General features: G+C 37.4%; 1 protein-coding gene across 1 annotated transcript; it reads right to left on the bottom strand.

Moving 5' to 3' along the window:
- Positions 1–3,416: 3,416 nt before the first annotated feature.
- On the bottom strand, positions 3,417–11,821 carry LOC140365745 (immunoglobulin-like and fibronectin type III domain-containing protein 1; the record flags this gene model as incomplete). The annotated part of the gene is made up of 15 exons (XM_072452307.1): positions 3,417–3,668; positions 4,494–4,820; positions 5,363–5,659; positions 6,000–6,192; positions 6,273–6,352; positions 6,429–6,557; positions 8,038–8,217; positions 8,848–9,150; positions 9,655–9,948; positions 10,031–10,172; positions 10,367–10,482; positions 11,052–11,099; positions 11,227–11,256; positions 11,469–11,513; positions 11,770–11,821. Coding segments are annotated over 15 exons (2,241 nt in total), but the record flags the coding sequence as incomplete, so codon positions are not given.

Below are 11,821 nucleotides of genomic sequence, written 5' to 3' on the forward strand. Positions count from 1 at the left end.
GGGATATTTCAGTTAGTATGTTGACACCTCCAATATATAGTTTGTCCACATGAATTATTAATCGTAATATATCCATTAGTATGTGTATAGTGTTATACAATTCAGAAACCACTTTCACTTGCAAGTCGTGGAAAAAAAGTCACTAATTCGAAGCTTTAATGTCAATTAAAGCTTCAAATGAGCCATTTTGTCATCTTCATGGCTGTCACTTTTTAAATAGCAAAGATGATCTTATTGGCCATTTGCCGCCTGCGTTACAGTCTTGATATTATTGGAAATCTAATCAAATTTCTGGTACACAGGAGACACATGTGGTGTAAATGCATAGTTAAAAGTTAAAATTCTAAATCACGTGTAAACACAAGTTTAACGGAGATCTGGTGTTAAAATATGCCTGTTATTGTAAGAAACTGAAGTGAGGGAAATAGGTCCTATACCTAATGAAGGTTTGGGAAGCGCAGAGAAGAGGTGAAAAACTCGAGGGTCATTGATGTGATGAGGGACACTTGTGGATTCTGCACCTTGCCCACGGTCCGGCCTAATCCGAGCTGCGAGACTGAAGCAGGTGTCGGGGCTTACCAAATGGAAACAGAAATCAAATCCTATCCTCTTAAAGATTTTACAGTATTTCGGAAAGTACAGGACCAGCGCCCACATAAACAACATACACTATTTTAGTAATGTCTTCGTCATAGGGCTTAACTGTGCGTCACATGAGATTTTTCTGCAACGTTGCCATGTAAACTGTAAAGCGCCAGGAATATGTGCAAATCATTCAAGACAAATGCATTTATTTCTACTGTCAATGATGAGAGGAAGCTGCTGTACATGATACAATATGTTTTTATTTCAAATCTAAATATGTGATACACATCAATACAACAATAAAACCTGTCACGCACGACACAAAATGCATTCATTCATCACAAACAACGGTATAATGTGAATATAATATGTAGCATACCATATACAAACATGTAGTGTATATTATATATGAATTAACACATTCCTCCATGTTCATCAGGACAAACACACACTCTCACTCTCCTCCAGATGCTTTCTCATCTCTATTTTAAAACTGTGAACAAGCTTTCATTTATTGGCGTGAAGCATTATCTTGAAAGAGGTTTTGGAAGTTATTTGGAGGAGAAAAGTAAAAAGTAACCAAATACAAAGCATCCTAATTCACACCATACTAATACACAGCATTAGTATGGTGGTAATGCTTTTTATTTCGCAGTATCCGAACACAGACTCGCTGCATTGATGACGGTTTCTCATAAACTCCGGCAGATGGTTGTCGACACACGTGCTCTTGCTCACACATTCACACACATTCACACATGTTCATTTTCTCCGCCGAATCGTCATATGGTAATTATGTTCTTGTTTGTAAATGAGAATTAGTCATCACACATTTTTACATGGTTAAATAATACAAAAAATGTATTAGTATGAGTAGAAGTTGGAGTGATAGTAGTAGTAGCAGAATTAGTACCTTAGTGTAATTTTATTTCTCATATATTTGTCTGATTTATTTGTTTATTTTAGATTTTCTGGCCCAAGGTTTTTATTTGACCAGACAGCTGTGGGGAGAAAGAGCGTGGAGACATTCGGCACTCGAGGCCGTGAAGCAAACCTGCGACGCCATGGTAGCAACAAGTTATGTGTAACACCTTCTAATAAGACATATTAAAAAACACAAATCGATATTAAAAAAGAAGCCGTGAACCACTGCACCACCGGCGTTTTACTTTCATCTTTCACACATTTAGTCATTTCATTTGCTTATTTTTTGCATCTACAAAAAGCAATTAGACTTTGCAGTACTTTTAGCACCTCTGCCATCACTTTATTTTTATCCTGAAAAAATGGCGAACAACAATCTTGGTATTGTGTGTGTGTCAGACAGTCTGGTGCCTCTGTACTTGGTGCTATTAACGTAGTCATGGACACCTCTCGGACGTGTTCCCACTGACCACAGGACCTTCTTCTGCGCTGTTCATGTTCAGAGGAAACCAAAGATTGTTCCCAAGTAAGAGTATCATTGCTTTAAAATAGCCCTGATCAAGTAGGAGTACAAAGTAAGTCGTGGTACAAGGAAATTCAGGTGTAAAAATGGAGAGAAACCACAACTCGAGAAAGTGTTTATCATTTATTTAAAGTTAATGTAATTGGAAGTACATAATAAATATTGCACAATATCTGGTATTTTCAAAGGATAGAACACAAATAAAGAAAAAAAAGAAACACAAATGGTCAAATCATTTGTCAACATAAAGTTACAATATTAAGGTTTTGAATTTGATTTTGATACGAAGGAATAAGCTCAATACTCGATACCGATTTTGATACCACAATGATGAAACAATCTTCTTTTTTAGGCAATAGACTGTCATTTTTAACTCAGAATAATAGTACCTTCTTAATGTTACCACGTGGTCTTATACTAGATCATTCATTAAGATCATTCTAAAACTTTTCAGAAAAGGTCAAATTTTGCCCAGTTAATTTGATTTTTTATTATTGATACATATATATAGTTTCGATACTGGTTTTAGTATTGACTAGTGTCTGACTTTCAATACTTTAGACAACTCTACTTGTAGACTGTGGGAAAAGTACCCATCACTTTTACTCAGTAGTATGAGTTACCCTGCAAAGAAGATTACTTTAGCAGGGATAAAAGTATGACGGAAACTATACACTAATAACTATAGATTTACTGTCCTTCCACCTCTCCTCAGAGTACATCTCTCTGTCAATGCAGTAACTCGGGGCAATGAATGAAGCCCCTGGCACTGATGTGGAGACAGCTGAGGCCTGGAAATGTCACTCAAGATGATACTTGTCCTGTTCAGCCAAAGATAATAAAGTGTCGGATGAAGATGAGGAGCTGTGAATCGCTGCTCTTGATTTGTGATGGAGATTATAGTATTTGGAATCTGCTGTTTTTAGCACGAGGAAGATGTGTCAATCATTTCTGAGGCGTTTCCTTACAAGGCTGTCTGCAGGACAAATACACCAGGGCTGGTCAATTATGGAAAAACATGAACACTATTTTGTTGTTTTAGTTGAAGCTATTATTTATACACTGTCAAACTTTACTTTTGACCAAGAATACTGAGACTATTACAGATGGTTTGTGATTCATTTAGTGGAAGCCGCTATATAATCCGCATTATACAGAATGCATGTTTTTGAGTGCTTTTGTGATGATTACGACATGATTGGGCATTCATGGGCAATTTCCCCCTCCACAAGTGGCATTTACCATAATTCCCATATCAAAAGTAAGTTCCAAACCTCCTCCATTTCCTCGAAGTATCACCATGCATTTGACCTGTTTAATATAACGTAATAAATTTGTCCAAATTTCAGCCCCTGTAATTACAAACATACAACCAACGTACACAAAGCTTTAATTTGATTTAATTTTAAATAAAATATGACAAGTTATTTATTTCCCATGTAATGTGTCGCCTTCAAAAAAGCAGCATCATGTCAAACAGTTAAAATGGTGTCACTACAATACACTTCCACTCAAACTACTTCCGGTGAGAACATTTAATTTTTCAACATTCTTCAGGCAATTGTTCAGTCTCTAAGCACTTGGTTCTTCTTTTTCCATCTTCATTGCTTGAAAAAAATCCTTGCGACATCTTATTCTGTTGGAGAAAGAAAGACATTTGAAATCAACCATAAATAGTTCTTTAAAATTACATGTAAAACAATATTAGATGTGGATTTTACTGTCTAAAGTGTTCTAAAATATCTACTCAGCTTCAATTTAGAGTCCACCAAAAACACTTTAGTTGAGAGAGTTAGTTGAGTATGGACTGACTCATTTTGTGTTGAGGTCTATATTAGGCCTTAGCATTTTAGCATTTTTAAAAAACAAATGACCGAAACAAATGACCATGATGGCCTAAATTTTGTCAACAATAAAAAAGAGAATGAGCCTTCCAGGTCACTTTTTGGTGACTTTCTGATTTTTTTATGCTCCTACAAAGGACGTTTATGTTGTTGGGGAGTAAATGTATGGGCTCTTGCACAGTGGGACGATATCCTCCAAATACACTCCAAAAGTTTATGAAAATATAATAGAGAGGTGGATTCTGCTCTACTTGTCTGCTAAATATGTGATATATAGTATATAATATATAATAAGTTATCATGCAAATAGAAAGTGGGGCATTGAAGGAATTGTGTGCAAACTGGACATTATAAAGGATAAATTAAAGATCCATGCGAGCAAACTTTGTGCCTAGAAAGAGTAATAGTCTTATTCAATTCAACATTACAAATAAAAATAATTTAAAACAATTTGAGTTTTGATGTAAGCCTTGTTTTAGACTTAGTTCAGTTTTAAATGAGCAAAATGTAAAATAAGCAAATGCATGTGTGATGTATTGATTCATTAAAGCATTATATTTCTTCTTTAACTCCTATGATGCGTTCAGTTTCATATTCTACATAAACAGAAATCTCACCTTTAACTATAAGAGGAGTGGAGCACTCGGCCTGTCCAAACGAGTTGACTGCCACCACTTTGTACACCCCGCTGTCTTTGGGCTGGACTTGGAGAATGTACATGGAGCAGACGCCAAAGTTGTTGATCATGTAGTAGTGGTTGTCCAAGTTGATGCAGATGTCATCCAGGTACCAGGAGATGTTGGGGGTGGGGCATCCTCGTACTGCACACGTCATGAAGAGCTGGTAACCTTTGGGTGGGGTGTGGACTTTGAGCGGGACCAAGATGGAGGGCGGCCTCTCAAAGCTCACTTCTGTTGAATTCAGTCCATTTGTTGCAATCGGAACTAAATAAAGACAGATTATATGCAAGAATTAAAATACAGTGTCAGATTTCCTGCACTGCCATTATTATGCTTATGTTATGCTTATTAAATCAGTGTGAAACACAGGAGTGACTTAATGGACCCCTGTTATGCTAAAAGTTTTGGAGCTTTTAACCATATTATTTTTCATTCTCATTAAACCACTCAAAGTTGCATTTAGAATGGTTTATGCATGTTTGAGTAATCTTTATTCACAAGCCATTGCTCCAACAATCACAGTTTCACCGATACACACCCACTGCTCTTTAGTTACTTCATTCTGCCATTTTATTTTCATAAATCGAGACATACATAGGAGTCTGCAGCGTTGCGTAGCCATTTTGGGACATTACAGCTCCATATGAAGTCCGTGAAGGGAATTAAGCCGATTAGTGTTACATAAATTGTGATGAAATCCAAATCTTGAGCCAAGCTAAAGACAAAATGACTACAACGCCCACTTGTACTGTACTTCAATATCAGCTCTTCTACTGTTACTTCTCTTGTATCAGACTCTAACCCACTTCTGTTGTTGTTGACTCCCCAGGGAGGAGAATACGAGGGATCTGAAAGGCCCATGTCATTCTTGGCGAAGATCCTGAAGCGGTTCTCGACGCCGGGGGCGATGTTAATTGCTGTGTAGCTGTTGGTAAAGAGACGGTCTGCCACGTTCCTCCACATTCGGTTGTCCGAGTCACAATGGGACACCACGTAGTACAGGCGGTCATCCAGCTCCTGGTCAGGTGAGGGAGCCCACGAGATCAGCAGTTTCCCATGCACTGTCTGCTCAATCGCCACTGGACCGGGGCTCTTTGGCTCATCTGTGGCACATTGAAATATTAAATGAATTGTTGTTTTGGAAATATAAAATGTATTAATAGCAGTACGTTTATTTAACATTTTATTATATTCAAATAACTGAATTGTGACTCTTAAAGTTTACCAAAATAAAGAAATCAAGCAATGTTGCCTTGATACAAGTACTGTTCTGGCAATTTGTACATAAATAAAGTTAAATCAGACGTTATATATGTACACATGGTATTTACTCAAACATGGTGTCTGATCAGTTTTAAAACTTGCCCTTTTAATTATCCATTTAGTTGTTTAGTTGTCTTTTAACACATAGATTGAATGTATATTTGACTGTACTGAACTTACCTGTGACTCTAACTTCAATATCAAAAGAAGCCTCTCCCACTGAGTTTTTGGCTATAATTGTGTAGACGCCTGAGTCTGACCGTTTTGACGACGGAACAACGAGCTGAGACATTCCTTCTGCATTGATAACATTAATCCATGGAGATATTGGCTCATCATCCTTAAGCCACGTGATCTGAGGAGGAGGTTCAGCCTGGACCAAACAACACCAGAAACAAAACTTCAAGCAAGAGAGCAAAGTGCAGTTCAATTAAAGTGATTGAGTTTTCATACCTCATACATGATTTTGATCCGTACTGAATTGCCTGCTCTGACTACTATGAAATCTACTGGATCTTTGAAACATGGCCTCACTGTAGGAATAAAGACAAAATAACATGTAGACCAAGCTAACAGTGATTATTTTACATATGAAGCACAATAACTTACTGTTTGGATTCTTGGCACAGACCATTTCCGAGGGGGGGCTTGGATCTCCGGCACCTGATACGTTAATTGCCGAAACTCTAAACTGATACTCACTTCCTTCTGTGATGTCTTTCACTGCAATTTTTATGTCTGAAAAAAGAAGAGGAAATATATAATTTTTTAAAAATAAACTGCAGGCAGTTCAGAGTGATTCAAATCACTGAAAATATGCCACACATAGTCTTTTTGAAGGTGAAACAGTAAGTAAGTAAATTGTTTTTAATGATACAAAGCGGAGACGCCTGTCATGCTGGCAATGTCAAATACATATGGGAAACAGTGTCTGGAATGCTATGTATGTGGTCTGTAATTTCTTTGTGATTTTGATGCATTTTTCTGTTGTTTGAAGCACTTTGCCATGTGTATGAAATGTGCTCTACAAATAAACTTGCCTTGCCTATTTCTAAAGCACCTTTCACAGACAGAAATCAAAGTGCTTCACAAAAACACATAATTAAATAATAAAACACAAAACTTACAGTAAGCAATACACATACAACAATATACAGTAAAAAAATGTCCCTAAAGGGGTCCCTATTAGGGGCATTTCATATTACACAAAACAGTTGCTGCAATTTTCAGGATTATTATACATATTATTCTTATTATAACATATATTTCCCCCCCTCCAATCATCACTAATGGGGGCTGTAAAGTGTGGGAGAAAGAACACACACATGTCAGACTGTTTTCTTGCCTTTTGAAAGCGCTGATTCCTCAAACAACCTACATGATAATAATAATAGCCTTTGTTGTACTGACACCGAGTACTTCAGCTATCTATGATGATTCATATTTCAGTAAATGATTATGTGATCAACAACAAACAAATAGGCAATTTAAAATCTATGTTTACGATGAATTTAAAGTTATTCCCCTTACGCGTAGAACGTTCCCCGCATTGGAGGATGGACTTTAATCCACTTATTTCCAGTCAAATCAACCACTCTGGGAAGCATCAGAGTCAGTTTGTTCCCAAAATCCGCAAATGAAAAATGGGAATAAATGATAAATAAAATAATAGGACATTTGTATGGATTCTGCCTAAAACTCATTTTTGGTCAATTTACTTTCAGCTTTTAAAAAATATTTGTCAAAACCCAACAATGGTATTATTATTATTATTAATACCTTTGATATGGTATTATATTCTATAGCAACCAGGAAGGGGTGGGCACAAACATATAAAAGTATTCTGATAATGTTAGTCAGATGTTGATCCAACAGAATGTTAAAGCTTATTAGTTGAGGTTTCATATCGGACAAATGTGAAATGTCTATAATTAATCATAAACATGCAGAAATATCCCCTTGTTCCCCTATTTGAACATTTAGATCATTGAATTGAATTGAATCATTATTTTGAATGATCTATTTATATCCTTTTTTTAAATAAACTATATACTCAATATTCACATTTTTGCATATCTTCAAAACAACTTTCACAATGTTATATACATTTTGCTATGTTGCCCACCTCCAGAACCAGGTACAATATAAATGTAAGTGTCTTGAGTATAATTATCAGCTGTTCTGCTTTAATCCAGTAAAATTCACATATCGGACAAACCTTCAATTGGCTCATTGACTGCGTTGATGGCGACCCACTGATTGGTGTCTTTCATCCTCTTCTCCAGCAGGTACCCCACAATGGGCACTCCTCGTGTGTCCTCGGGGGGAGTCCAGGTCAGGTGGATGCAGGTTTTAGAAGCACTCACGATTGTGGGGGCTCCAGGAGGACCAGAGAGGACTGAAGAAGAAAACAGGTTTATTCACAACTCTTTTTACACACTTGACTAAACATGTGGAATTGACCATTAAAGACCCTTTCAAAATGTGCAAACAAAAGTGCAAAAGTGAAGTGGCACGGAGTGTAACCTCAGAATATAACAAAATATGAAAAAACAAACAAATGTGAGTCACGTTAGAGCCTGGCATAAAGACAATTACGATTGTTTAGAGATTATGAAAGACACTTGTGATAAAGGCATTCCCCTCGTTTGTTTTACTGGACAAATACTTACAGAAATGTTGACTCCACAATACTTTTATCTACATATATATTACATGCTTTACTACAACTGGTACTTTTTGTGAAGCTCACATTTTCTGTTATAATAATAAGACTTAAATTAATTTGCATTTTGATCTGATAATTGTTAAAAATATACTGTGATAATTCGTATGATATAGCGTTTTAAAGGTTCTATAGGTTCCTCTGCTATTTATAACCTTCTCCTTGATAATGAAAAATGTACAGTAGACTCACTGACAAAACCGGGTCTGAATGTTAAAAAAAAGTTGATTTGATGAAAGCTGTATTTTCTACAGTTTCTAATTCAAATACAATTTAAGAAAGCAAACACTTAGAGTCACTCACTCAACACTCCTGCCATAATGCTGTCGATCGTCTCCAGCGCGTCACTCACGCCCTCGGGATTCTCGGCGTAGATGCGATAGTTGTATAACTTTCCATGGGTCACGTTTCTGTCCCTGAAGGTGGTTTTGTCAGCGGAGACGTCGCCCAGTTTGGTCCACGAGGTCTGCCTGGTGGGTTGGCGCTCAATGAGGTAGTGTGTGACCTCCAAGCCACCGTTGTCTTTGGGAGGGTTCCATTTAATTTCAATCACAGTGGAAGTGGTTTCCACAGTCTCCACTGGACCCTCGGGTGGGCCGGGACGATCTGATAGAACAACAGATTAGGCAGGTTACGGACAGCGGCAAAGAAGCAGAGTAAAGCTTTTCTCCACTGCTTTTACAAAACAACTAATTATTGTCCACACTGTGATGTGCAATTAAGCAAATTTTAATTGAGATCAAGACTAATCGTCAATGATCAGCTTGGGCCTGCTTTATAAGTAGTTGCACAATGTGGCTTTTTCTTGTGAGGAATGTCTGCCAATCGCTCTTCTCCATAGAGATGTTATTGCTTTGACTGGAACGCTGGCAATAATTGTGCAATCTAGCTTTCATTGTTCAAATACAGGTTTTTATTGCCTGAAAATACATGTATTCTAACTGTGAGCTGGGTCGCCTCTCCGCAGCTCTGAACTGGTGTCCCCTGCTTGTCTTGAACTAGTGAAATTGAATGCCACACTGAGGAACATTGAAGACAAGACAGTAGCATCTCTAGTAACATCTCAGTAACATCTCTCAACATAAGAATATAGCTTGCACAATGTCGTACCTAAGACAATGAGCTGAGATGTGGCTTCTATTGTCCCGAAAGGGTTTGTAAGCTGGATTTTGATTTCGCCGGCGTCTGTTCTCAGGCAGTCTTTGAACAGCAGCCGACTGTGGTTGGGCTCCCTCACGATCTTCACTCCGCCGCCATCTTTGAGTTCCGTGCCATCCTTGAACCAGCTGATCACCAGCCCATCCTGCTGAGGGAAGGGCATCTTGAAGGCTGCGTTCTGACCCACTCGGACCACCACAGGCTTGGAGAATTTATGAAGATCATCAGGGTCAAATTCAGGTACGCCTTTAAAATAGTAAAACAACAGGCTTAGTCCATTTATAATGAAACAGTTGCTCTTCTGTTTGTATACTGGTGTAAAACTGACCTCCCACAGTGACCTTTCCTTGGGTACTTTGTTTGCCTGACTCAAAACGGTAAAGTCCTGAGTCATCATCTTGACAGCTAGCGATACGTGTTTTATGGGCCAGTCCCTCTTTGAATACGGTGACTCCACCACCAGAGGACAACTATACAAACAGTTGTAAAGAAAGAGGAACACGCTTATTATGAACAAATTATTACAAAAAAAATGTCACTTCAAAGAAAATGAAACAATCCTCTATACACTAAAGCATTAGGTAATAAACCACAGTTATTACATATGTTGCATTATCACATACTTTAAAAACACTTGCGCTGTAAATATAATGATGTGCTTTACCGGCTCTCCATCTTTGAACCAGGAACCGTCACATTCAATGTTCATCGTCACTGTTAATTCAAGTGGGGTTCCTCGAAGAGCATAAGTATCAGAGAGTCCACTGGTGATGTCAGGCTCTAAGCGACATAAAACAAAGTTACTGTCTATTATACATCATTTTGATCATATATGTTTTGTTTTATTATTAATAACAATTGATGGTGAATGAAACACCAGTGCAGTGAATGCACTTCTCCAAAAATGGAATATTGTTGAAAACACGAATGTCAAGTATTTATGTTTTGTTTTTGTCTGTGTGAATGAAACAATGAACAAACATTCACTTTTTCAACAATATCCATTTTTGTGCTTGATTATATGATGTGTGTCTCCAGTAAACTGCTGTAATGTACACATTAACTGATTATATAACTACAGAAACTACATAACTACATACAAAGCAGCATGCAGTGACATTAGAAGCATCACCAACACTTAGAACATGCGACATGTTGCAAGGAAAGTGTCTTTTTATACATTTCCTTGTTTGAATCCCATTGCATTAGTTTACTTGCCATCACATTTAATTAGAAGTTAAATGTGTATTTGTCTTTTTCATTATGCACATTATTAAAAAAATGCACATGTATGTTAAAGTCTTCATACATGTTTTTTTTAAATGTTAAATAATTCATGTCCTTCATACCACCCACTGCTCCTTGGAGGGGATTTGCTGAGCTGCTGGCCTCTCCAGCTGAGTGTGCAGACAGCAACAACACAAACCATGACAAAGTTAATGTTCCAAGTAGCTGCCTGTCATTATATAGAAACACTGGCACTTATTATTATCAACTTCTTATTTACGCAATTAAAAATGTCACCTTTTAAGGCATTACCAGCCACTGCTTTACCTGAAACAAGATATTACATAGAGCACAAAGACCACATGAGCAGGACAGTTGCAGGTCATCGGCACAGACATATTTCTCACTTTTCTGTATAATACGTATAACATTACAACAAATATACCATTAACCAGACATTAAGACATAAGGACAGTTGGCGCCATTGCTTTGATACTTGCTGTGATCATCTAATTACTGCAATGTATTTATCGTCTCACCGATGGTCGGGACCTGAACAGCCGGCTCCGGAGCTGGCTCAGCTTCTGTCAAACATCAAGACGATATAAACAGACTATGAAAAGGAAAATGTGGACTAAAAATCGAGTGGGCGTATCTGAACTACTTCTCATTCTGCAAAAACAAATTATATTATTCATTTGTTTTTTATTGAGAGTAGATGTGTGTTTGATCTCAAAATAGTGATATCACAGTGATATAAACGTACTGGGCTTCTTCTATCACAATTTTCTCGTATTATCGTGGCTTAAATCCGTTTTAATGTGATAGTTTAAGTCTTACTTTTTATTTCAGGGGGCGGTGCGGCCGCTGCAACTTCTTGGGCTGCTTTGAT

This window comes from Eucyclogobius newberryi, unplaced genomic scaffold, assembly GCF_026437365.1.
Source record: "Eucyclogobius newberryi isolate DKJ021-1_F unplaced genomic scaffold, fEucNew1.0.hap1 SCAF_19, whole genome shotgun sequence".
Lineage (NCBI taxonomy): Eukaryota > Metazoa > Chordata > Actinopteri > Gobiiformes > Gobiidae > Eucyclogobius > Eucyclogobius newberryi.